This window comes from Labrus mixtus, chromosome 11 (genome assembly GCF_963584025.1).
Source record: "Labrus mixtus chromosome 11, fLabMix1.1, whole genome shotgun sequence".
NCBI classification, from domain to species: Eukaryota; Metazoa; Chordata; class Actinopteri; order Labriformes; family Labridae; genus Labrus; species Labrus mixtus.
The window spans coordinates 1,804,328-1,830,244 of NC_083622.1; the positions used below are offsets into that span (position 1 = coordinate 1,804,328).

At 41.2% G+C, this 25,917-nt stretch overlaps 1 protein-coding gene across 2 annotated transcripts in view; it reads left to right on the forward strand.

Moving 5' to 3' along the window:
- The window catches only part of grik2 (glutamate receptor, ionotropic, kainate 2), a 254,379-nt gene that overhangs the window by 204,180 nt on the left and 24,282 nt on the right, over positions 1-25,917 (forward strand). For both annotated transcript variants that reach the window (XM_061049540.1, XM_061049541.1), the window contains exons 14-15: positions 5,854-6,071; positions 18,478-18,703. In XM_061049540.1, coding sequence (XP_060905523.1) covers positions 5,854-6,071; positions 18,478-18,703 — 444 coding nt within the window. The remainder of the gene's footprint in view (positions 1-5,853; positions 6,072-18,477; positions 18,704-25,917) is intronic.

Here is a 25,917-nt window from a genome sequence, read left to right on the forward strand (position 1 = left end):
GGAATTTAAACGCAAATGAATCTAAAAAAGGGATCAATCTGAATTCTTACCGTTTTCTTGTGATGTATGACAAGTGTCAGAGCAGATATTATTATTTTATTATTAAAAACCTGATCTGACTTCTTTTAACACATCGTTATAGATTCGATGTATCCTTAAAATAATTCAAATTTTTTGGAGTTGCATGCTTTTTCCAAGAGTGTCTTTTCGTTAAATAATGAGATACATTTCAGAAAATAAAGGAGACTGAGAAAGTGTTAGTGTGTGTGCCCCACGTACAGAGGCTACGCTCCTCAAAGCATGCAGCCCGGGTTCAAATCCGACCTGTGGCCACTCCACACTCTCTCTCTCTCCCTGATTTCTCTACCCACTCTCCTGTCTCCATAATAAAGGCCCAAAAATAAATCTTAAAAAAAAAAGATTTTGCTGAAATTGAATACTAAAGTCTTTGTTTTGTAAGACACGAGGCAGATCTAAGATGACGTTGCTGTGATTTAGCTCAAAATACATAAAGACATTTGTAGAAATAAAATAAATAGATGAAAGAGGGTAAAATCTCAGAGGCAGAAAACTTGAAATTTGAAGAATAAAGCCAAACTGTCTGCAGTGATAGATTGCACAAGAGGTAGATGAGAAAGTGATGAAATGACCCTTTGAGTCCGTTGGTTACCTCGATCTTTTAGGGGACGTAGTAGCTTATAACTTCCCCCATGTTGGCTGGTTGCATGCAAACTTTGACTGCATGCTCTCTAATATCCCCAAAGGTTTTACACTAAATTGTATTTTATTGAATCATGCTGAAAATATCTCAGATCAAAAAATGGTTTAACCTCGCCCTGAGACATAATCACGTTAAAGCTTCGGTGGACATAAAAAGTGTTTTTTATCAAACGAGGAGATTTATCTAAAAAGCCAAATATCTGCGCTCCCAGAAGCAGAATAGAGAAGAGCAAATTGTTTGAGAAGCCGTTCAGACAGACGTGTAGATTTGACCAGTTGAGAAGATGTGGCTGAAGGCCGGAGAGCTGTGGGAGGACTGAACTGGATGAACACACAGTGTCTGCATGGCACCGTGCTGCTCCGCTCTGTAGAGAGGCTCCCCTGCCCGGCAGCTGGCCCCCGCCCCCCAGGAAACTGTGGGAAGTGCTGTTTGGTCATGACGTTACCTTGGGTACATGACAGTCAGCCCCAACCAGGCTCTGTTTGGGTCTTTTTTTTTTTCTTTTTTTTTTTGTTCTTGGTTCTGGTGTCTGAGGTGGAACAGGATGAGAAGCTCGAGCTGGTAAAAATGTTCCACTTTTTAAAAACGTGCATCTGACAGCCAGACCTTCTGGGTCCGCCCCAGAACAAGCAGACTCCTCTGCTAATTACACTGATGAATATGTGTTTGTGTTCATGCCTGCTACCTTGATTTTTTTGTGCTTGGTTGTGGTGTGATGAATGGGCAAAGTGGGTCGCTGCTGCTAAACGGAGGTTAAACAGATGGTGTGTGTCATCGCTTTGGTAAGACGAGTCTTTACGGTACGACACCTTTTAACAACAAAGCTATCCAAACTAAGTAAAGTTACACAAAAACTGATTTAGATTTAAAAGAGATAAACATGAAGATACACTTATATATTGTATTTCTAAAGAAGAGAAAGAATAGAGAATCAAGCGGATGAGCAGTGCAAATATCTGCAAAGAGCTCCCTCATACCATTTCATAATTCATCCATACTAACCCCTGACAACGCCAATCACAGGGTCATTTACTGACACGGGGCATGTGCGTACCAAAGGGTTTCATTTAGGGCGGATACCGCTGCTGGACAGAGCAGATACACAAATGATGGTTGCCTAATGTTAAAGGTGCACTATGGAGTTTTGGTAGAGAATTGTGAAAGTAGACAAACTGTCCTTAGATCCTTGTATCACTGTTTGAAGATAAAATGCTACACGTGACGTTATGGTGGGGGGTCCGCTACAGTGAAACCTTAACTCTCCTGGTCGCTTTTTACCTCCAAACAGTGTTCAGGGATCCATTTTTTCCGTTGAGTAAAGTTTGTTTATTCAGTTCAGAAAATATAGCAGATAATTAGTTTACTTCTCCAACTCTCATATTTCACTACCAAATCTACGTTGTGCACCTTTAAATCCGTGTTTTTCAAAGTCAGGGTCCCGACACCTCATTGGGTCGCCAGGGATACTGCGGGGGTTGCGAAAATTTTGCACTTTTAACATTATTTCTGACCAAAAAAATGTATAATCTCTTTTAGATGTGATGAATAACTTAACAGCGCAATCTGTGTCCGTTTTCAATAACGATCCTTCTATTCAAAAAATAATAATAACAAAGACTACTTAAGCCAATCAGAATCAAGCTGCCACTATGAGAGTGACACTGATATCAGACATTTCTGCTGTACCACTGAAAACTAGCTACCTGCCTCCTCAATGGAAAGATTTATTAAAGAAAAAAAAAAAAGACCACCAGGCAACCAGACTGAACACGACTCAGCTACTAAAGAGCCACACGCATAAAACACAACTTCTGCAAGTAAGAATGGCCATGATGAAAAGGGTTCTTTGCCTCGAGATCCTCGCCAACTCAACATTTTCAACAACAAAAAAAGACACTGAATGAAACAAATAACACAATTATTGATCGTTAATAAAAGTCAAATAATATACTAAGACGTTTTGTGATTCATTTTTGATATTTGCTCTCGTAAAGTACAAGGAAATTAAGAAACTTTGCAAGATCAGGTCCCCATGTCAGGCTAATGTGATATGCGGGTCATTCAAATGTCAAAGTTTGGGAACCCCTGTGTTACAACAGGACCTTATACTTTACATAATGAGTTGTAGCGTTGGGCTCTTCAGCTGCTGACAGTTTATGAACAACATATGGTGGTAGTGCTGCGCTGGATGAAAATAAAAGTTTAACAACAGATATTAAAAGTGGTAAAAGAGAAGACGAAGAAGCAGCGTCGTCGCTCCGGCCTTTAAGATTGTAGACGTTAAGTAAACACAATCAGCCACTTGGGAAAAGACATAAATGTGTTATATTAACTACTGTGTTTTTATAATCGTTAATATTATAATTCATTAAATAATCCCCTGATGTCCTCCTGGGTGAAACCTGCAGAGGTGCTGCTTGTCAACAGGCAGGGCAGGCAACTGTTTGGGGCCCCAGAGGGCTGACAAACCTTCAATCACAGCTGTGGCTCAAAATGTGTAAATTTTGCAATGACAGTAGGAAACCTCCCTAAAGGAGGCCCCATCTGACCCCACTCACTCTTGTTGACTTGCTAAGCATTGCACGTATTATTGCTGTGAAAACCAAAGCTTTTCAATATAAGTTAAGAAGGGGATAAGCATGCTTCTGGACCCTGGTAGATATAATGTTGATGAACGCTGGTCGGAAGGCCCCCCAATACATTTTTGCCTCGGGCCCCAACAGACTCAAGAATCACCACTGGGCATGTGTCCCCTCCAGCCCACCCCCGCTCCCTCTCTCGTGTTGCAGCATCAGTAGCAGCGAGCTGGAGCTGAAGCCGGCCGTCATGTCTCTCCCTGCATGCTCCCTCTACTAGACAGCTCACTCAAGGGACTGTGGGAAGGAAAAGAAAGTTTGATGAAAAGTGAGAGTACAGATTGAGTCTCTCACAAAGAGAGTGGAGCACAGAGTTCTTAACCTCCTATCGCTCAGACTCTTTATCAGCTTTCCCTCCGACTGAATGTGCAAAATCCCCTCTTTCAATTGCTTAAGCCGCTCGAGTAGAATGGTAGCGATATAACCCGAGCCCACCTCCTTTAACCCTGACAATAAACCTCCCTCCCCTCACCCACACTGAACCCACGCACTAATGTATGCCGCTTTATATTCCCGCTTCTGCATACATAAAACCATTTTGCATAGAGAGAAGTCTGATTAACTGAAGATTTAAAAGCACTCTCTTGTAAGAAATGAAATGGTACAAAAAAAAGCTAAAGTAAGCGATTCATTGCCAAACTAAATGTGTAAGGGGGCAGGGCGGAGCAGCATTTACTGCTTCAACATTTCTGCACAAAAATCAATTAATTTCAAAGGATCCTGACATGCAATTTCACGCTATTGACCAACTGCAAACGGGGCCCGACAGGTTGGATCTCTGAGTGACCAGAGAGCTGTCTGAAACAGGGGAAGCCATCATTTTAAACTCAAATCTCATTTGAGAAAACCCTCGTATACCAGAGTGTTTTGTCATGGAACAGGTAGTACTCGTGAAGGGACATATGTCGCTTCCTCAGGGGGATTAATTACTGCTTAAACATATGGCAGTACAAGATACTAGCATGTTGCAATGTATGCCTTTTGAAAATGAAGTGAGATATACCCCCTTTAAGCTTGACTAACAATCAAAAAATAACAATATATGGCTCAAAATAAGATGGTAGAAAGACTTTAAACTCCTGTAATAAATAGTCTTCCACCTTTGGGTTTCATGAGTTAGCTTCATTATGACAATCAAAATATTACTGAAGTGCAGCCTTTCTGAAATATAGATGAAGTATGTCTCGTGGAAACACTGTGTTACGCGCTTGTCTGGTCAGCTACCTTCTCCAAAATGTGTTTATTCCAAATAGCGTGCTAGCATAAAATGCTAACTTTTGATTCACAGTAGTTTTGCCCAGTCTTACCCCAATATTCATCCATTTGTTTGGAGAGCCAATTGGTCAAGCACAAGACTTTCAGCCGTAGAGAGCATTTTTTTATTATCCATCCATTTTCTTCCACTTATCTGAGGTCAGGTCACGTTGGCAGCAAGCGCAGTAAGTCGACCTAGACTTCCCTCTCCATTCCTACACCTAACCATCCAAAGAGCCTAGACCTTACCAAGTACAAGTACACCATAAACACTGTAGAGCTGTTGTTATGTGGTTAGTTAAAGACGTCAATACTACTTAGCTGGGTTAGAGTAATATCCTGCTTTGGGCTGAATCATTAAATCAAGCGGAACATAGACAGCAGCCTCCTGAACTATATGGGTATATGAGGAGATCTGAAAATGCTATTTCAGGTAGATTCCCCGTTTATAGCTGCTCGGTAAGACCCCAAAGGTTTTGACCAAATTAAGTACATGTCCAGTTATGTTTGGGGTTTTCTTTAACACCGCCTCCAAACCCCTTGGCTCTAACTTTACAATTCTAGGACTTTATGGTTTAAACAAAGGAAGTTGGTTTACCTGATAAACATTTCTGCTGATCTACAATCATCTTTTTCACCAGTGTTCTTTAAATGACAGCAAAGTAATTGTAATTGCACAATTTGGCCACTAGGTCAAATCATCTTCAAACCTAGAGCACTTTGTTGGTGCTCTTGGTGCTCAAACTTGGAGGCAACCAATTCAAGCCTGTCACAGCCAAACTGAGCATGAAAACGACGAATGCTTTTAGTTAGCTTCCTAGAGTAGTCATAAAGGACAGTCTCCAAGAAAATAATGACTTATCATGAGAATGGAATGAAGGTTGTTGGCCTGCTCTTTCTCAAAAGCAGACACCCTTTTTTTTTTGTCTACAAGGACAATCATCTTGGCAACATTAGTAGTAGAGTAGGCAGTACGGACTCACAGTCAAACAGTCCAGAGAAAACAGGAAGTGGTGAGTCATATCTCTAGTGTTAGACTAAATACCAATCACCAGGTCCAACTCTGAGGCTGCCCACTCTGCCCACTCGGTGTGTCTGAGTATGAGAGTGTGATCCAGGCAGCAGACGCAATGGCCTTGCCTGGCTCAGCCCGGTCTGGTCTTGTCTTGTCTGGGTGCTGCCCCCCCTTCCAGCCTCATGTTGTCCCAGGTCTCACCCGCCTCCTCTGCTCCTCTCGTTCAGGCTCTGAGCTCATGCCGAAAGCCCTCTCCACCAGAATTGTAGGAGGAATCTGGTGGTTTTTCACGCTCATCATCATCTCCTCCTACACGGCAAACCTGGCGGCCTTCCTCACCGTGGAGAGGATGGAGTCGCCCATCGACTCCGCCGACGACCTGGCCAAGCAGACCAAGATAGAATACGGGGTGGTGGAGGACGGCTCCACCATGACCTTCTTCAAGGTTGGTTACAGTACGATATCATTAAACCAGGGCCACACCGTTCTGAGGTTTTAATCGCTCTGTGTCACCCAGTGGTAAACCAACTCTAGAAAAAAATACATGGTTGTTATTTGGATTTATTTTCAAAGCTGTATGAATGTTAATATAGCTAACTATTAAGTAGTAATGCTTTTGAATAACTCTAAAAAGTGCATTGGCCTGAGGCAGCATGTTTTTTTGTGGGGGGGTTGTCTGTCCATCTGCCTGTCCCTTTTTGAAAACCAAATATCTCAAGAATGCTGGGAGAGGATTTGTTCAAATTTGGCAAAAACTTCCACATGGACTCAGGGATGAAATGGATAGATAAAAGGTCAAGGTCACTACACCCCCAAAAGGTAAAAACTTTGACCATGTACCATGAAAGTAGTATCTGAAGGATGTCTGGAATGGATGGCTTTGAAACAGGCCAAGATGTCCACTTGGACTCAATGATGATTCACTGATCAAAGATTAATATGCATTTTCATTCACATGGTGTTTCGCATTGACAGTTTCTGATTGAATGTGGGCGTGTAAAGAGTGGAATATAAAGCTGATAAACGTGCCCACATTACCAGGCGGATCATGGTTTTATAAATCAGAATTATGTTTGGCGCACACCAATGTTTGCTTTTTTGGCGTATGTACAGTTTGATTATGGATTCTATGCACTGCTTCATAAATGTGTTTTGTGTTTTGGCCATTCAGTCATTCGCCCAACAATTTTATTTTCAACAGATATTTAGTTTTGGAATATTATTAGATAAAGGCATTCATATTTACCTGAGGTAATAAGCCGATTGGTAATTATATCTTCATCAGATCAAATATTTTAACCAACCAGATTTTGGGGAGATCAAGGAACTAACTGTTTTCCTATATTGGAGTAACATAGCTTCACCTGACTCTACCACTTGTCATCGTTCTTTCCTTTCCTTTTCAATCCACAAGACATCTAAAGTGAGATAATAAGGTAAAACCAAGCTCTAACCTCCGGTCTTGAAAAATGAAGTCAATGCGGATGTGCAAAACCCTGCAGTTTGTTAAGTGTCCGCTTGAGGCTGGCTCCAGGAACATCGGAAGTCACATATACACTACAGACAGAAAAGCAGAAATTAACACGTTTACAGTCTGGTCCAAAAAACGAAATCAGTCTTATTAGTTCTTGTCAGCATGGGCACACACTTTACAGAGTGGATTTTTTAAAACGGCTCCCTTTTTGATTTTGTGAACGATACGTGTTATCCTTAGTTAGGCTGACATGATTGACAGGTGGGCGTGATGTAACGGTTCATCAAGGGGCTTAAAACCCACCTCAGCTCTCAGCCTGTCGTTAGGTTGACTGAAAGTTAGGCTGAGACAGAATTTCCAACATGGCGGCTGCTGCTGATGAGCCTCCAGAGCCCCCTGCAGGAACAGATGGATGACGTCACTCAGGCTTCAAACATGAATATTTACAGTCTATGGGTAAAATATGTCCGTGTTGTTTCATAATGAATTGATGCCAATTCCCCAACAAAGCTGTAAATAACTAAAGTACCAAAAATTAACGGCATCCTCCTGAAACGTCGGCTGTCAGCTGATTTGCCTACTTAGCAATCAGACAGTTAGCTTTAAGAATATTTTGTACCTATATGAGTAAGTCGTCATATACTTGTAACTTCACAGAGTCAAAAAAAAGTATGTATCCGTATCCTGTACTCACTTATCCTATTCAGGGACAGGAAGAGCTGAAAGGTACATTTTGTCACTGCTCACACAGAAACACCTTCAGGCACTTTTCTCTTGACCTAACCTGCAAGTCTTTGGACTGAAAAACTCTCAGACACCTGGCTCATGTTCAAGCTCAGGACATTTTTTTTGCTATAAGATGTCAGTGTGACCATATTGAAATAGTTCTGTGCCTTCTCCTTTAGCCTGGAACTGTGACGCAGTGACATTTATTCCCCTGCTCGGTGGATGGTGCAGGATGGTGTGTAAATCCAGAATAGTGTGAAACATCCCTGCAGTATAAGGCTGCTGCTCATCTCTTTGCTGTCCGACACTTTTTTTTTTGCTTTGCAATTAGTCCGGGCTATTCAAGATTTTTGTTCACACCTTGTTTTCTTCCATCTGTGCAATGAGCTCTGATGTGTTTCGCAACACTGAAACATATTCACACCGATTCATTAGAAATCCCTGGTGATAGTTGAACAGCCTCTTTATCATTTCACTTCACAAGTTAATGAAAACAACAGTTGGTGTAAGCAGCAACATATTTGCTTGTTAATCATCCTACCTGAGCTCCCTCTGCAGCCATTAGTTTACAGCCTCGGGTTGATTTGTTCAGATTCATTCTGCATTGGTTTGTTTTGTACAAGACAGGAAGAACATCAGTGCTGGTGACAGATCTTTTTGCAATAAGGGTCACTCCTGAGGGTGTCTTGCTTTTTATTGTGTTCACACCATTTCAATAGTTCATGATATTTGCTATTTAAAGGAAGAATGTGCAACATTTTACACACAAATTAAGCAAACAATCAAGTATATCTTCTTTTTATAAGTTCTTTTTTAGTCAAGAACTAAAGAGAAGAAGAACATACTCACTGATTATTTGGATGTCACGTAAGAGTTTTTAGATCACGCTCATTCTGTGTGAATCTATATGCAATGTGAAGCTACGAGCTAACTAAAGAGCGCTAACATTAGCATGCTAACACAACAATGCAGGACAAAGGCAATTGGACAATTTTGTCCGCTTCTTGCAATAAACTCCTTCATGCAAACGCGAGTGTAGAGGGGTTTGGAGGTGTGTCTCTGGAGGAGAGCGGAGGCTTCAGTATGGAGGAGGCGTGGCCTAACAGCAGTTGGATTTGGTTTCATGCTGGTGCTCAATGGCGACATCTACTGGATCAAAAAGTGGCACATTCTTCTTTAAAAGGTGTCAAATTTGACTTTGGATTCAGTAGATGCCCCACTTAAGCACCTTTCTCTCTAATGTTTGGACCGTCTGCAGCCGACTGATCTCCATTCAGATATGTAGCCAAAAGTTGATTCTGTCCTTATATATATTTTAAGTATCAAAGACCACATTAAATCTTTTCTCTGGTTTGTAAAGTCTGTCTATCTCCTTCAGTTATGGGCTTATAGGCTTTACTGTACATCCACCGTCTCTGAGTGTGCGGGGCTGTCTCTCTTCCTCCACGACCTTGCAGGGCTAATGGTCGGAGAGAGAGGGGTTCATGTGAAGACAAAATCTGTATGAAACATGTTTGAGCCTCAGTCAGTGTGAACACAGATCTGAGAACAACCAACCCAGAGGGAGTTTGACTTTGTTATGAAGTCATTACTCAATGATACAAGCAGTGATGATACATGATAACTGCTAATCCTTTAAGTTCAAACTACCCACATCTCCCCTCTAATAATTCAAATAAGTCAAATCATTTATCTCCAAACCCTGATTCTTCGAGATAAATAATCGGTTGTGATAAGCCTTGATCAGGCAACGCCCCCCGCCCCAAGTGTTGCCGGGTTAAAATGGGCCTCATGTAAGCTGTAGATAATTGCACCAGTAAATCAGAATAAACTGCTTTGTTTTGTTGTAAAAAATGAAATGAAACAAAATGTACTACAAAGCTAAATACAGAAATGACTTCATAAGTCTGACTCTGACACTGTTTGCATTCTGTTTGTGTATTAATGAGTCCAGGTGAATGCAGAGGGGGTTTGTCCTCCTCTGAGTAAACACATTCTGTGCTCAGTCCCCGGCTGAGGTGTTTAAAACACACTGTTGTGATGATGGATGGAGTGTTTTGATCAGATTTATCGTCTGTGTTATCCTGCGAGCATTACGAACACATTATGCGCACATGCATACAATTTAGGATTCAAACGCAGGAAAAAAAAAAAGACAAAATACCTCGTGTTTGGGTAATTATTGACTTGTGCTGTTAAATACAAGTCTAACGGAGGATAATTATGTTAATGTGTGCGCCCGGATGGTCTCTGAAGCATTGAAGCGTGCCACTCGTCTTCCTGGCTGGGACGTTCCCTGTGGACAGCCGCTACAATAACACTGAATAATTTAATAAGCAAACAGACTCCTCTGCTGTGTCGAGCTTGTTAGCTAATAAAAATCACATCTTATTAAAGGCAGTGCTGCTTTTTCACCTTGTGTGTATAATGGGGCGAGTGTGCAGCAGAGACAGTAGACCTTTACGTAGCTGTGGCTCTGAGCTGCAGGCCCCTCGAGGACTGTTTTGTTTTAGCCGTAAAAATGAATGGGAGGGACGCCTGCAGCATGGGGATTAAATCCAGCAGATGCAGATTACTGAGATGATACCTGAGAGAGTACGGAGCGGGGGGAGGGGGGGGGGGGGGGATTCTCATGAGGAAGGATGTGGTGTAAAAAGAACAATGCGGAAATGACGTACTAAAAAACAAAGCGCTTAAAAATGAAGCCAATGCAGGAAGTTCAGTTTTTCGAGTGTCCACTAGAAGCTGATTGCTGGAACACAGGAAGTCACATACACACCCATTCTAAAAAGCCAGCAATTAACATGTTTACAGCCTGGTTCAAAAAAACAAATAGGTGTGATTAGCTCATGTCTCGATGGACACACACTGTACGGGGGGTGAATGTTTTGATGACTCATCAGTTTTGATTTGATGAAGGATAAGAGTTATTCACAATAAGGCGTGTAGCTGACCTGATTGACAGGTGGGAGTGTTGTAGCCATTTGTCAGGAGTCTTTAAAACCCGCCTCAGCTCCAGCTCTCAGCCTGTCATGAAGATGACTGAAAGTTAGGGTGGGACAGAATTTCCAGAATGGCGACTGCCATCGACAGACTTCCTTAGCCCCCCTGTCGACGGCGACTTTACTCAGGCTTCGTCCATTGATAGTTACAGTCAATGGAAGCAACAGAGGCCAAGGCTTTGACTGAAATGTTTGCCTTCTTAATAGTGCTTCGTGTAGTTGGACATATTCACGATATCAGCCAATGAGTGGAGAAACATACATTTGTGAATAGAAAACAAAATTAATGCAGTTTCATTATATGCATGGAGATTGCACAGTTTACTTGTCTGTTCTTGTCTTAGAAAATAAGTCATCAACGTCATCGACCTTTGCCTGCTGGTTAATTGTGAATTTTCAGAATATTTCCTGCTGGGTACTCTAGCTTCCTCCCACAGTCCAAAGACAGGCTCGTCTGCCATTTGTGTTCACTCATGCAGCTTTTGCAGTTTTTGTGAAGTTTTCAGGACTTTTATCTGATCCAACTTTCACAACAGGGTCCTAAGTCTCTGACTAGACTCTTCTCCTCTGTCGCCCCCCGGTGGTGGAATGAACTTCCAAACTCCATTTGATCTGCAGAGTCCCTCTGCACCTTTAGGAAAAAGCTAAAGACCCAGCTCTTTATGAATACCTACTAACTTAATGATGATGGTCTCCATATTATTGATGATGATGATGGTAATGACGATGGTTTTTGTTTGATAACGACGACTTATAAGATGGTTTCTATACTGATTAGAGCTCTCAAGAACTGCCCTCAATGTTGTGCTTTGCCTCTGGTCACTTCCTGTCAGCACCTGTGTGTCCAATCAGACTCAAAGCTGATCGTTTGCTCTTACTGACATTGTTCCCTTTTTTCTAGATCCTTGCTTGTGTTGTTCTTACTCTCTGATGTACGTCGCTTTGGATAAAAGCGTCTGCTAAGAGAATTGTAGAATTGTAGAATTTATGTTTGTGGGAAAGCGCTTAAAGAAGAGAGAGAATTTTGTCTACCACTTTACTCTTGAAAAAATGCAACAACAAAAAAAGATGGTGACAGAGATCAGTCTGGGTGTGTGACTTTTCTTTTAACATCTTTTCTCCCTCACAAGGTGATTGAAAGAGTCTTATATTAAAGGATTTTACGGTATACATTCTACAAAAACCATAGTGTGATTCCCGCACTGCATTTTAGTGGCTGTTATAGTCAAATTGATCCCAGGTCTGTCTGATATAGTTGAAAATATATATATGAATTGGTTTTCCCTTTAGCGTATGTTCAGTGTCAACATCGTGTCATAAAGAGGTCTGCCATAAGAGAATTCCTCATAAAAGCTAAATTGTTGTTTGTGCTGACTAAAAAGCGAGCAAGCCTTTTTCCCTTCCGCTCTCTCTGTTCTTTTGATTAGAGGTCTTTGAAAAATATGCAAAACCACTTTGTCAAGCATCGAGCAAAGAGTCTGGACAAGGTCTAACAGAGTGTGTGTCAATAATGACACATAAAAGCTGACCTTAAACACACAAAATACAGATACACACACACACTAAACACGATATGTGGAAAACCTTCTCCACACTGAGTAGAGTATACACTTGGTTACATCACTCAGTTTTACTTCTATAAAATGTGCTCAGGGACAGATACAACCAAGACATATTCACATCTACAAGTAGGTAAAGTATTATACAACCTCCTCTTCTTATGCCTAAGAAGCTGCCAGACCTAAATCGTATCACTTCATGAAGCAGAAAATCAGATAAAGTGTGCAGAGAAGAAACTTTTCAAAGCAGCTCGTCAGACTTTTTGTGTTTGACCATTCTGCACCGGAGAGCTGATTTTAAAATGTTCTTCCTTAAAGCATAAAGAGAGCAAGTTGTCCACATCTATCGTCCCTGCTAATGATGCTGCAGACCAGCCCTACTGATGCTTCAATAGACCACAGTGATAAACAGTGGACTGACATCTAGCCTCTGAGACCTCTCTCAGCACGACGCGCCTGTTGGTTTGATCTAACACTTGAAACACACTAAGCTTCCCTGACAGGCAGCCTCTTGTGGTTGCCTGAATATTGACTGCAGTGAGGAAGTTGCCTTCAACCATGAACAGCGTTGTTTTAAAGAACTTTAGACCTCAAACAGAGAGCACGTCAGACAGTTCAGGACATCTAGTACTGATGGGAATTATGACTCTTTTTAGTGATCCAGATCAGCTCAGCAATAGAGCTCAACAGTCACCGCCCACGGTTTTAGCTGCTCTGGTTCCTGAAGTAAATTTAGCATTTTCCTTTTCAAATCCTCCATTGATATTGCAGAAACTCATAAAATCAATATTTGTAATTCTGGAACCAAACCAACTACCCAAAAACTCCTGACTATAAATCATAGAAAATAAAAGATTAGAGAAACTGAGAAAAACGTAAAGATACGATGACTGTGTACATTGTTTTTTAGCGGTAGTAAAAGAACTACACATCCCACAATCCATTGCGTTCCAGGACACCCCTGGGTAGACCCAGAGTTCGCTGGAGGGATTATAAATCCAGTCTGGCCTATGAACACCTTGGAATCCCTCAGGAGGAGCTGAACTGACTGCGTTTGCTGCCACCGCGACCCGAACTCGGATAAGCGGAAGAAAATGTATTGATGGATGGATAGTCAAAGTGCCAAAAAACTCCATTATTATAACAAGCAAACAGACAGTACCTACATAACTTTAAACCACGGTACAGACCATCCACCTTACTGTTGGATGATGAGATCTAACTTAAAAGCAGGACGTTTTTTATGGTTGCCATCTTGTCTTGTTCCTGGAAAGTTAGAACTTCAAATGTTTTCAACTTCATTTGTATTAAACGTTCATATAGGTGTGATGTAAGGCTGCTTTATTCTTTCATGCCCCACCAAAGGTTCTTGATTCAGTTGCATACATTCGAGCGTGACGCAATAAATGCTTCAGAGGAGCGACTGTCCGACAGTGTGTGTCCTTGTCCACATGTATGATTCATTGTGTCAGGACTACAAAGGCCTGTCAAAGAATGGGAGCTCTTGCAGAGGGGTCAGGGAGAAGCAGAAAGCAGACGGGCGGAGGCTGTGACAGCAGAAGGACTGCTGTCTTGTATTAGAGGGCAAAGAGTGCAAGGCATCTGAAAATGCAGTAAAATGAGACCAGTATTAAATATTCATACTGTGAATGTACTTTCACTTTATTATATACTAAAACTAGTGGATCATGTGTCACTCTACTCTTAATAAAAGCAGCATTTATGGTTAATAAATCCAAAGAGGAGCAACAACACACATTTTGTGCAGGGCAGCTTCAAGTCGAAGTCCCATCAGACCCTAACTCATGTTGTAAGCGTTTAGAATTTATTGTGTTTGTAAGACCTTTAAAGGATGAATATGCGACTATATGATCCAGCAGATGTCGCCCTTGAGCACCAGCATGAAACCAAAACAACTCGCGCTGCATTGTTGTGTTAGCATGCTAGCGGTCTTTATTTTGCTCGTATCTTCACACTGCATGTAATGCATTTTTACTTTCTACAAAAGTGCATCTCTATGTAGCTATTTAAAAGTACAATATGTAGAATTCTTGGACATGGCGGCCAACATTACAAAGCCGCCATGACCAACAGAATTTTTATTGTTGCCGTGGAAACACTGGATGCTACGTCAAAGACCGCTACTCAAGGAAGTGGGAATTGCTACTGAAAGCTGCCGTTCTGTTGCTGTATGTGCTGCTGTGATGAAAATATCATGTAAATTATATTCGGATACATTAGCTCGTCGGTAAACATATTCTCTTCCTCAGACAACCTTTGCCCGGTCGTCTTTATTACGGTCAACGTAGAGTTCAGTTTCAGGGGGGGAGTAGCAGAGAGAACTCCCATAATTCCCCGCTAGCCTTGATGTCATCTTTAGCTATGTAGTAGTGATTGAGAGCCACCTGGTGGCGGATTCTACATACTGTATCTTTAAGGATCCTTTCAACCTTTTAATTGCAAAGAAATCGCAGCAAGGTCTCTTTTTTTGGGGTTCATTGGCTGAAGTTAGCTAAGTTTCAGAAGACATTTGGCTGTTGAAACTGATGATGTCCATCCGAGTCGTTGTGTCATTGATCCTAGCTAGCAGGTTATTAAACTTCCCCCTGGTAAACATCAAGTAGCTGGATTCAAAATGCAGACATATTTCCTGCAAGAAGGTAAAACTGCACCGTCAATCTGACCACAGACATGATGACTTCACTTTACTTTTCATTAAGTTTTACAAGAACTGTGGTCTCTGATTAGTGTGCACGCCATTAGGAGGCTGAAATGCCTCACTGGGTGTTTGGTACAGAATGTAACGTATCCCGAGTTAAGAGAGTCTCTTTAAAGACGTGTGGAAAAGCTATCCCTGCACTAGACTGTACACTCCATCTGATGAATAGCATTAAGTAAATATAGGCTTGCAAATCCAACAATATTATCATGTTAAATGAGTCTCCTCTCATTAAGTCTGCGATTTGATTTCCAGAGCGGGGATGATTACTGTGCACTTTTGTTTCCTGCTCCCCGAGGTCCCAGAGAGCAGCTTTAGTTTGATTTGTTATTTTGTTGAGTCTGCACTGTTGGCTGGAAAAAAACTAGGCTCCACAGCTTCTGTGAGCCGCTACGTGATGTTTCAGGACTTGCTGACCCAAACCCACTCCTCTGCTTCATACGCTCGCAGCTCAGAGAAGAGAAAGCGAGCAGAACAATTAACGTCTTGTTTTCAGACGAGATGCTGAACTTTCAGTGGATGGCTGGTGAAGCTGTCTGACAGGGCCTGCAGGGGAATTCTCCAAATCCAAAGTTGACTTCAGGTTTGTGTTAGGAATTTCAATGTGTTTTCTGCATAAAACAGAGACTGAGCAGAATGCTTTGTTAGGACCTTGTGCCCTGAATGCTTATTAAAATAGCTGCATAGCATAGGCTTAGACCTTGTGACTTGTGTATAGGTTGGACAATATTACAAAACCAGAGGGACATGTAGGCTCTCACAAAAGTACTTTGTCTTCTTCTACTGTTGAGGTTTGTTTGAATTTGGACAAGTAAAAACTTTTTCGAGGGGTTGGTGAAAAAAACAAAACAGTCCACAAAGTAGAGGTGTGGGAGTCGAGGTGTAGAGGCTCAATTAAAGCCCTCAGCTTATAAAAAGTTTAACCTTATGTTTACAACAAGATGTATCTGATCGTTGATACAGACATTATCTTTTTATGTGTAGATTTAGTACACCTTTATGTGCTGTGATCCCTTTATTATCCATGTTTTGGTAGCCTGTAACTTGTTTATAATCCTTCCTGCAATTCGACAATTCATTTAGCAGACGCTTCTATCCAAAGCGCTAAGCTTCCTGCAGAGTGAAACAACGAACAGCAGCTCCAAGTTTTTTCCATTGTTATTCGTTCATTGAGGTTTTCAACGTAATAAAAGTAATCACAAGTGTCTGATCTTTATGTAAGAGCAGAATACCTAGATGATTCTCCACAATCTGGAGTTTTAGCGGATTATTTTATTAATAAATTTCCTAAAATGCCAATCGGAAATTCTTCTTCTGCTGCTCTTGAACTGTTTGGGCAACACGCACAAATAAGGTCGCTTTTGAAGCCAACACTGGACCGTTTTCAGACTGTGTTGATTTTCTTCCAACAATCTGTAAAGCATGCATACTACTGTTGAAATAAGGAAGGCCTTCATCACAGATCACACTCTTGTTAGGCTCTCACTGCTTTCAGGATGTGAGTTATTCATGAAATCATCGTATCCACATGTTCAGAAATTCATTGTCAGTCATTGGCACAGTAGCGTGCAATTGGCCGGTTATAATCATGTGTATTTGACATTGTTTTGATTCATTTTAATAATAATAGTAATTCTAGATTGACCAATTTCATATTTGTTAACATAAAGGAGGCGGGGTTTGATGTATACTGCAGCCAGTCAGCAGAGGGAGCCCTAAATCTTTTGGCTTCACTTGAGGCGAGGTAATCGACTATCCATTCTTTATACAGACTCATATCAACCAAAATCTGAATATGTAAGCGGGTAAACCTGGATTTTTGGATGAAGGTGACTTTAAGGAGACTTTGATGTTCCGTGATCTTGACTGCAATTACAGTAAATTGATAATTGTCTCAACTGATTAACAAATGTGACTGCGGGTCATTTGCTTACAGACTAAGGGATCTGAATACATATCCTGTCAATACGGACTGTGTGTTATTATAACCGATTATGACACAAACCTGCACAGTGTGAAGACTCACTCGCACAGTAATAGAGAGGATTGCACACGCGACATGTTGATCTAACTGAAACTGATGGTGGTTTTTGACTGGGCTCTTTTCTCCCCTTCACCCCACATCACTCACTGCTGCCTCACACACAGCTGGGGGCCTTTCAGCTCATATACCAACAGAGTCTGTGATTTAAGGACAAACAGAACAAAAGTGCATGGCTAAAAGTTACAGCCAAGATCTGAATACTGGAGGAGATTGTACTGCATTGCTAATCTGCAGGCACTTCTATGTGATGAAGGGATTACAAGGTTGTTGTTTTTTATTGCGGATACAGGGAACTGTAAAACCAGAGGAAAGCATTCAGGTGAAAACTTTTTAGACATGTTCTTTTTTGTGACTGATTCAGTCATAGACATATATGACACATTTTGCAATGCTGGATTATGTTGGAATTAACTGCTATTTTAGCTTGACAGCTATTCATCGCGTGTGCTCGCTGTGTTTTCCAAGATCTCTGTATGGTTTAAGCGTATTCAGGTCTGGAGGTTCTGGGAAGCCCGTGTTGGCTCCCGGCCTCTCTTGGAGTGTAGGTGGTTATCTGGCTCTCCGTGTATTCACAGCCACTGCTCTCGCCTTATCAGCAGTCTGAAGCTTGCATGCTCAATCGCCTGATTTGTCAAGGGTGACTCCAAAAGATTCTGATAGGCACTCCGCAAATCACCCAGTTGATCTAAAATATCGACCAGCCACAAAAAGTCATTACACACAATAATGGCGGGCAGGACCTTGAAGATGTGACTTAATTAGGTTTCAAATGGCTTCAAAAATGCCTTCAAATCAGCTCCCTTAGAGAGTAATGTGCTCCTGGATTTTTCTCCATGATTACAGGTGTTGAAAGTGAGGCACACTGCTGCTGACAACGCTGCTCCTAACTATAGGTGATAGCATGCACGGCCGTACAAAATCACACTGCAGCTGCTGTTTAGCATGCTCGCCTGCTTCAGCCTATATCCTCCCCACAGGAGATAGTGACTGAGGCAGACAGAAGGCATATAGGGTTGCTGGAGCTGCACAAAAAGTGAAGCAAATGACGTGTTTTCCTAATGAAATTTGGGAAATAATTGAATGTAAATGTGTCTGCGAGCTAAGATAGAGCTGCACACATTGGCAGTATTTAAATGAGTTATGTCAGCGAGTCTGCCTGTTTGTTTTTGTCACTCGGAGAATTAGAACTGCTGGGAAATAGATTATTCTTCATCAACCTCCAACCATCACAATCAGCAACAACAGTTTTTGTAATGAGTACGTATCATGTGTTTTAATAAAGTAATACAGATTTATCTTCTTACTCACAATGCATGTCTCCTCACAGAAAACCAAGATCTCCACCTATGATAAGATGTGGGAGTTCATGAGCAGTCGGAGGCACTCAGTGATGGTGAAGAACATTGAGGATGGCATTCACCGTGTGCTCACCTCGGACTACGCGTTCCTCATGGAGTCCACCACCATCGAGTTTGCCACTCAGCGCAACTGTAACCTCACCCAGATCGGAGGCCTTATTGACTCCAAAGCCTACGGGGTTGGCACCCCAATGGGTAAGTATACAACCGTTTTCTTCTGCCTATACATCTCTATTCAAACACGACATTATACTTTAAGTGATTGCATTGTGGAATCAAAACTTCTTGAAAAATGAAATGAATGAAATTCCAAGTGCTCCCTTAAGGGTTTTAACCATGGCAATGCGAAGCACTTCAACAATGAGGATAAAGATGTCTTATTTATTTCATATCAATCCTCTGAGGCCAGTTTCATCCGGGATCTTGATGTGTCAAAGCTAAAAAAAATATTTCTAAAGATTCAAGGAAATCTTAAATTAGTACAAAATACATAAATAGACAATGACATGAATTTGCTGAGTACACTGGACAAGATCCAACATTAAAAGTCCAGTTAGAAGATGATGAAAACATAATAAGGGTCTCTTCCAAGTCAGAGAGTAATGAGTGGATTCAGGAGATGTTTTTGATTTGGCTGTGAGTGGATTTGGTGAAGATTTGCATGACTTGAATGGGAGTGCTTTCCAGAAGTTTCCACATCAAGGGGAAGATTCATTAGCAGAGGCACTGCTTGTCAACAGGCATGGCAGGCAACTGCTTGGGGACCCAGACCAGTAGGGGGCCCCTGAGGGCTCACAAACTTCTGTTGCTTTGCTAAGTGTTGCATGCATTATTGTTGAGTGAAAACCAAAGTTTGTCAATAAAAGTAAACAAAGAAAAATGAAGAGGAATTATCTGTCTATTGGAGAGAGAAAAAGAAACGGGTATAAAGAGGAAGAGGGACACTGGCAGACATGATGGTGATAAACGCTGGTTGGGGGGGCCCCACGAGACATCACCACTGACCATTAGCTCTGGATAAAGTCTGATGACAGCCAGGTTCTGAGTGGGCAAACAGTTGACAAGGAACTTTGGGTGGAGCTGTGCCATTGTTGAGATAATGCTGTGCATCATCAGCATAGAAGAGGAAGTACTAATTCAGCTACTTGTGCTGCCATCACCAAGATATGATTATCCTTTTCTCATACTTCAAATATCGCCTGCAATAGCAGTAGATGAAACAGGTAAAAAATTACATAATGATTTCTTGGCATATAGGATACTGAATGGGATAAAAATGTCTATAAAAATGTAAAACTCTACAGTTGAAAATGTAATGTGTGCAACTGTATTCCTCTGTGTTTATGCTGCAATGCGTCCCTGGGGATAATCCAGGAGAAGGAAATACTTAGCAGGGAAAATCCTGGGGCTATCTCCGGCAGGCAGAGTGTAACACTGTCACATAAATGGAGGGATGAATAAGGAGGGTGGTACATTACACGATGTGTGTGTGGAGGTGCAACGTTTGATTACAGGGCTCAGCAGCAGAGTGTCATAATCCGGTTACAAACACAGAGAAGAATAACTGTGGTTAAGACTCTGCAGAATCATAACTAGAAGAGAAACCGATAATCATATGCAAAAGGATGCTCTTAATCAAATTCATTTAGAGGAGGATGGAGATTATAAAACTGGTTCTACAGTTTTAATACCAGGAGCTTTATGCAGATGTAAAGAGAGTTAGTTGGATGAGTTTGAATGTTAAAAAGCAAAGGCTCCCTAAATTTTCTAAACCAGGCGTCTGGAATATTTCATAGGCAGAATGTACAACATTTTACACATAAATACAGCAGAGATTAAGTCTGTCCTATGTAAATGTCTCTCTGAGTCATGACTGTCAACAATGAATGAGAAGCACGAGTCCCGCTGGCTGTGTTGTTGTCAGAGCCGGGTTTACATGGACAGGTCGGCCTTGTGTATAAAGCTGTTTTAGTCGAGGAATAGAGAAAAGAAGAAGAATTTACTCACTGTTTATTTGGATGTCACTTTAGTGTCTTCAGATCATGAACATTCTGTGTCAATTTATGTGTAAAATGAAGCTACAAGTTAACCAAAGAGCGCTAACATTAGCATGCTAACACAACAATGCAGGACACAGGCAACTGCAGCTCGAGCAAAATACAGTTTTGTCCGCCGCTTGTTGACTTACTGTTCCTCAATTATGGTGCGTTCTAATTCATAACTCCTTCATGCGGATGCGAGTGGAGAGGTGGGTTGGAGGTGTGCCGCTGGCGGAGAGCGGAGGCTTCAGAATTGCAGAGGTGTAAACAAACAGCAGTCTGTTTTGGTTTTATGCTGGTGCTCAAAGGCGACATCTGCTGGATCAAAAAGTCACACATTCACACACTTTAACTTGTCTTCAAAATATTTGTGTATCTACTGTGTTTTTAATTCACTATAAATGTTATGAGATTTTATAAAATGCATAAAATATATGTAAATAACAAAATATATCAATGAGTAATGCCTTATTAAAACAAGAGTGAAGTTAAACTCCCTCTAAGCTTGTTGTTTTCAACTCTGTGTTCACACGGGACGGGACGGCACTTCAGCTTGTTGATGTTTTTGGCTCAGAGGCTCAAAGATGTTTAAGTCATGGGATCTCCTCCCTGTCCAGTCGTTAGCACTGCCACCATGTGGGCGAAGAGAGACAGCCCCGCCCACTCAGGGATGCTGTTTGTAGAGGCATAATGGCATGAGCTATGTTGCAACAGTTTACATTTAGGGAGAACTTAAAGACTTTCCAAACTGAAGGTCGGAGAACCAATAGAAGGTCGAAAAAGACCATTTTGGTAAAAACACTTTAAAGCAATGAGAACCAAATCAACTTTTGGCTGCTTATTTGGATGGAGATCAGTCGTAGAAATATTTGCACTCAGTTGGAGAGGTGTGGGAGGAGGGGGGGCGAAAGTCACATTTTATTACTATTAATCATTTTATGGTTTTTATTAACATCTACTTCCACGCTTGTGAAACGTTGCTACTTTGAACAGAGATTATTCTCGTTATAGACTAATCTCGCCAATTATTTTTGCAAGAACTTGAATAATCATTAAGTCATTATCCCAAAGTCCTCTTGTTTTTTTAACCAACAGTCACAACCATTAGACTTTAAATTTACAAAATAAAGAGTAGAGTTACATTTTAAAGCCAGAAACAGCCAAAATATTCCTCCATGATTAAAATGTTAATCACAGAAATTAACTTTCTTTCTATCTATTAATTGATCAATTTATTCAGCTAACAGTATTGCATGGAAGCTCCATTATATTTACACTGAGTAAGATATTCTAAACCACAGAATCATGTTTTCATTGCTCAAGCAGAAATATTTTGCACGCTCCCAAATTTAGCCTGACATATTGTGTATCATTGGAAGCTGATATATTAAAAGGTTATGAAACACCAAGACATGAAAAGGCCACGTTTGTAGTGGATGTCTGAATTCTGCAGCTCTTTCTCTGTGGAAGATAGATGATATCCAGTGTGCTCCTGACAAATCAGGGAAAATGTCCTCCGGGACTGTGAGTGTTGGCAAGGTCGTTGTCTGCTGTTTGTGTATGCTCTGCTGGTCAGCCTCACAAGGTAATTTGAGTGACTGTTTTGCAGTGTGTGAAAACACTGGAGGTAGGCTATATTTGCTCTGGGTGATTGCATTACCTGACAGATATGCTCCTTTTGAAGGTTTGCTACTGTGTGTGTGTGTGTGTGTGTGTGTGTGTGTGTGTGTGTGTCTGCTTGCATCCAACAGCCGACCTGCATCGTTACAAATTCAAAAAGGACCACGTAACCAACAGGGGCCATGGAGAGCCCCTTTCAATCATGTAAATATCATGTATAAACCCCACGATTCCTTCTTTTACTTAATCAAATGCACTCCTACAGTTGTGGGAGTGTGTTTGTTTGTGTGCGTGTGTGTGTGTGGTGACTTGCATACCTATCTTACTGAGGCCCTATGCACACTCACAAACCAGGGACCTCAATGCCAACAGGAAGCAGTTTGGACGTTCCAGTATAATGGTGCTAGAATCATGTCTAAACCCTACGGGGGGTTATTTTTCTCTACGTTTTGCCAAGAGGACAACTACAGTTGTGTGAATGCGTGCGAGTGTGTGTGTGTGCGTACTTGCATACCTATCTTACTGTGGACCTCTGCATTATAATGTATTCATAAACCAGGGACCACCAAGCCGGGGAAATTTTGGAAGTCCCCTTCATGCTGTGCTAAAATCATGTCTTAACCCCTGTTGTGGTCATTTGTTTTACCTTTGTCAAGAGGCAATGTGCAGTTGTGTTATTGTGCAACACATTTAAAACCACAATTGTTGTTTATTGGAAAATACCTAAAAATTATACTAACATACTATATCTTCTTTTTAAATTACAGAATCCAAATTGATTGTTGTAGCACAGTAATCAGCAGATCGTTATATAATGCAGCTGTGTTTGTATGTGTTATTTCTACTCTATGTATATGTGTACATGTGGGCCTATATGTCGGTATACCTGACTATAGAATCAAACTAACATTTTATATATTTTCCTACCACTCTACACATTCAAACACATGCATTTATTCATAAAATACCTGCTTGCATGTCACTGAAAGAACGATGGGTTGAAAGGAAAGTGCCTGTGGCAGCTTGTGCACCACACAGATTGTACGTACTATAGAAAGGAGGGGTGTTAGCATCATTTCTCCCTGGTGTCCCATTCACATGCAGCAAGAACAAGGTATTTAAATTGCTAATCCTACCCTTTTAGTACCCTTTACCATATGCAGCCTGTATTCCCATGTAGCCAGGCCATTTAGCATATATCCCATTGGCTTGAACAGAAAGTAGGTGTCGGCCTGCATTAGCACTCAGGCTCTGATGGAGCCGCAGCACTCAGTGTTCAGCACCTTGACAGCTCTCTCAGCTCTGTAATGGACAGACTTAGCTCACCTCCCAGCTGTTATTTATAGCTAATGGTGTGTTTACTACCTGACTCTTCTGCTGGCAATCTCTGTTGATTTTCACATCAACATTTACACAGGCGAGGGGTTGTTGAGGAACAAAGATGGATGCCTCAGAAGAGGTTTTCAGCTTCTTTTGATTTGATCTTTTTGGATTCATTTAAGAGAACTATGAAGGTTTTTGGACAAGTGATCTGTTCTCAATGCAGAAACTATACCACATATTATATTGTGCAATATAAGCAGCTTGATCCAACATCATAGAAACTTTTCCAGGACCCATTTTTGGAACACAGAAACCGGCAAAGAGGATTGTCCATTATTTTCAGTGTTCCTACAAACGCACGCTGAAGTGTCCTTGACTTGGCCAGCTCTGTACGGGAGAAGGAAGCCATTGGTTGTGTGGGTGCGAAGGGGTCGATGAGAGACATATCACTTTGGATAAAAGAGCTCCGTTTACCTGATTTTCAACCAGGAGAACCAGGGTTTAAATTTAGTTTCTCAACCATAATACCTGGTCCCAAAAAGCTGCATTTCATGGGGTAAGAACTGTCACAAGAATCAGCAATCTTGCAGAGCTGGGACATGTATATTTGCTTTTAGTTTTTTGACTATTTCAGCTTTTACTTTTTATTATATAAGTGCAGATTCAGTTTGTTGCCTGTTGTGGCACAGGAATGGTATCTAGCCATCCTTAATTATAACTGACTGAAAACAGAACGGTTAAGATAAAAATGAATTCCCTTTTCATCACGGTAACTTCCATTTTGTGCATCTTTCCTACAGCGACCATAATGCGGCTGTCTGCTGGGAACCGGGCGGGGAATCTCTGTCCTCCACAGTCTCAGATTTTAAAGTTAAGATTAGGTTTCAAATGTTCATCACCTCGTGAATTTCACAGTACTCAGTGCCCCCAAAGTGTAGACTCCATCTTTGATATGGTGTGTCCCTTAGTCAACAACTCAGTCAATAGGATGTTGCCTTTATTTGTTTAATATTGATCATTGTAGTGTCTATTGACAGCATCTGGGTATTTGCATAAGGTCATTAAATGCAGTTACTGCCTGGACTTCCATTACAGGTTTTATTTGCTATTTTACCCAGGCTGCTTCTGTCTCCTCCTCTTCCCTGAGTGAAGTCCCTGAAGGCTCTGCGTTATTCCTCATCCTTTCTTTCCCTCTGTCGCCCTCCCAGATGACTATCAATCTTCATTTAGCTTCATTAGGTGTAACCGTAACCCCATTAATCAAACAGGGCAAGGGGGAAGTGTCTGTGCTGCTAGTCAGAAAAAGGCTGTCCTTCGACCCGTCTTCTCTGCTGCACTTCAGCCTCAGCTCATAAACTAGAGAGTCCTGAATGCATTTCTGTGAAATGAAAGATGTCCAACGCAGTGACCTGCGGCAACTAACCACAACCCCCGCCCCTCGCCACCTCCAGAGCAAACTCTAGGATGTGTGTAATAGAGGAGAAATATTATGCCTTTTTACACATAAAAATACACATTTTCATGTTAATAATTATCTGAAGACTGGGTTTAGGCATTGCTTATGCACTGTCCTTTGCATTAAACTAGTCCGACAGGGCGGCAACAAAAAACTACTGATGACTGTTGAGTAGAGTATTTATGTCTATAAAAAAAAAAAAAACAGTTGACTGTAAAGTAGTTCTGGAGTTTTTTAAAAATGACTACCCTTGAGCGCTCATTCCCATTCATTTACTGAGTGAGTTTTTGAGAACGCTAACCTCTTATCCAGCAGCTTTGTACTGAATTATGTCATATTCAGTTACTGATGCAGCAGTAGCACATTTTTGGCCTTTAGTGACTTTATTTGAAATGTAAATTAGCGTATTTGCCGACGATTAATGTCAAAACATTATATTATTATGTGTAGCTAGATTCATTAGAAAGTGAAAGCAATCAGTACAAAAGTAAACAAATGTGTAATGAGCACCGCCTCAATTTAAGAACGGCTTACCAGATTGCATTTATGAGAAAGCCCAATCAAAAGTGACTTTTGAATGAATTAATAACAGTGATTTTAGAAATGGTCTGGTTTAAAGTGAATATATAATGGGTACTTTTTGCAGCACAGTTAGACGTCTTTTCTGTTTTTACTTTAGTACTCTTCTTAACACACTCACAAGTGTCAGGCATCACAGGCAATTTGGATTTAAATTTTTACCGTCATTAGAGACAATACATCTCAGTGCTGCTGCTCTTGCTTTAATCTGGCAGATTACATCTATGTGTCTTAACTCTGGATTCAGATGGCCTGTCACGTCTCTCTCCACTCCTCCCTGAATAGGAGGATTAAGTGGCTTTTGTTTTGGGTAGACATTCAGAGCCCTAATTTTTTTTTAGCTCACAAATGAAGATATTCTGTTTAGGACTCAACAAGGATAACATCACATT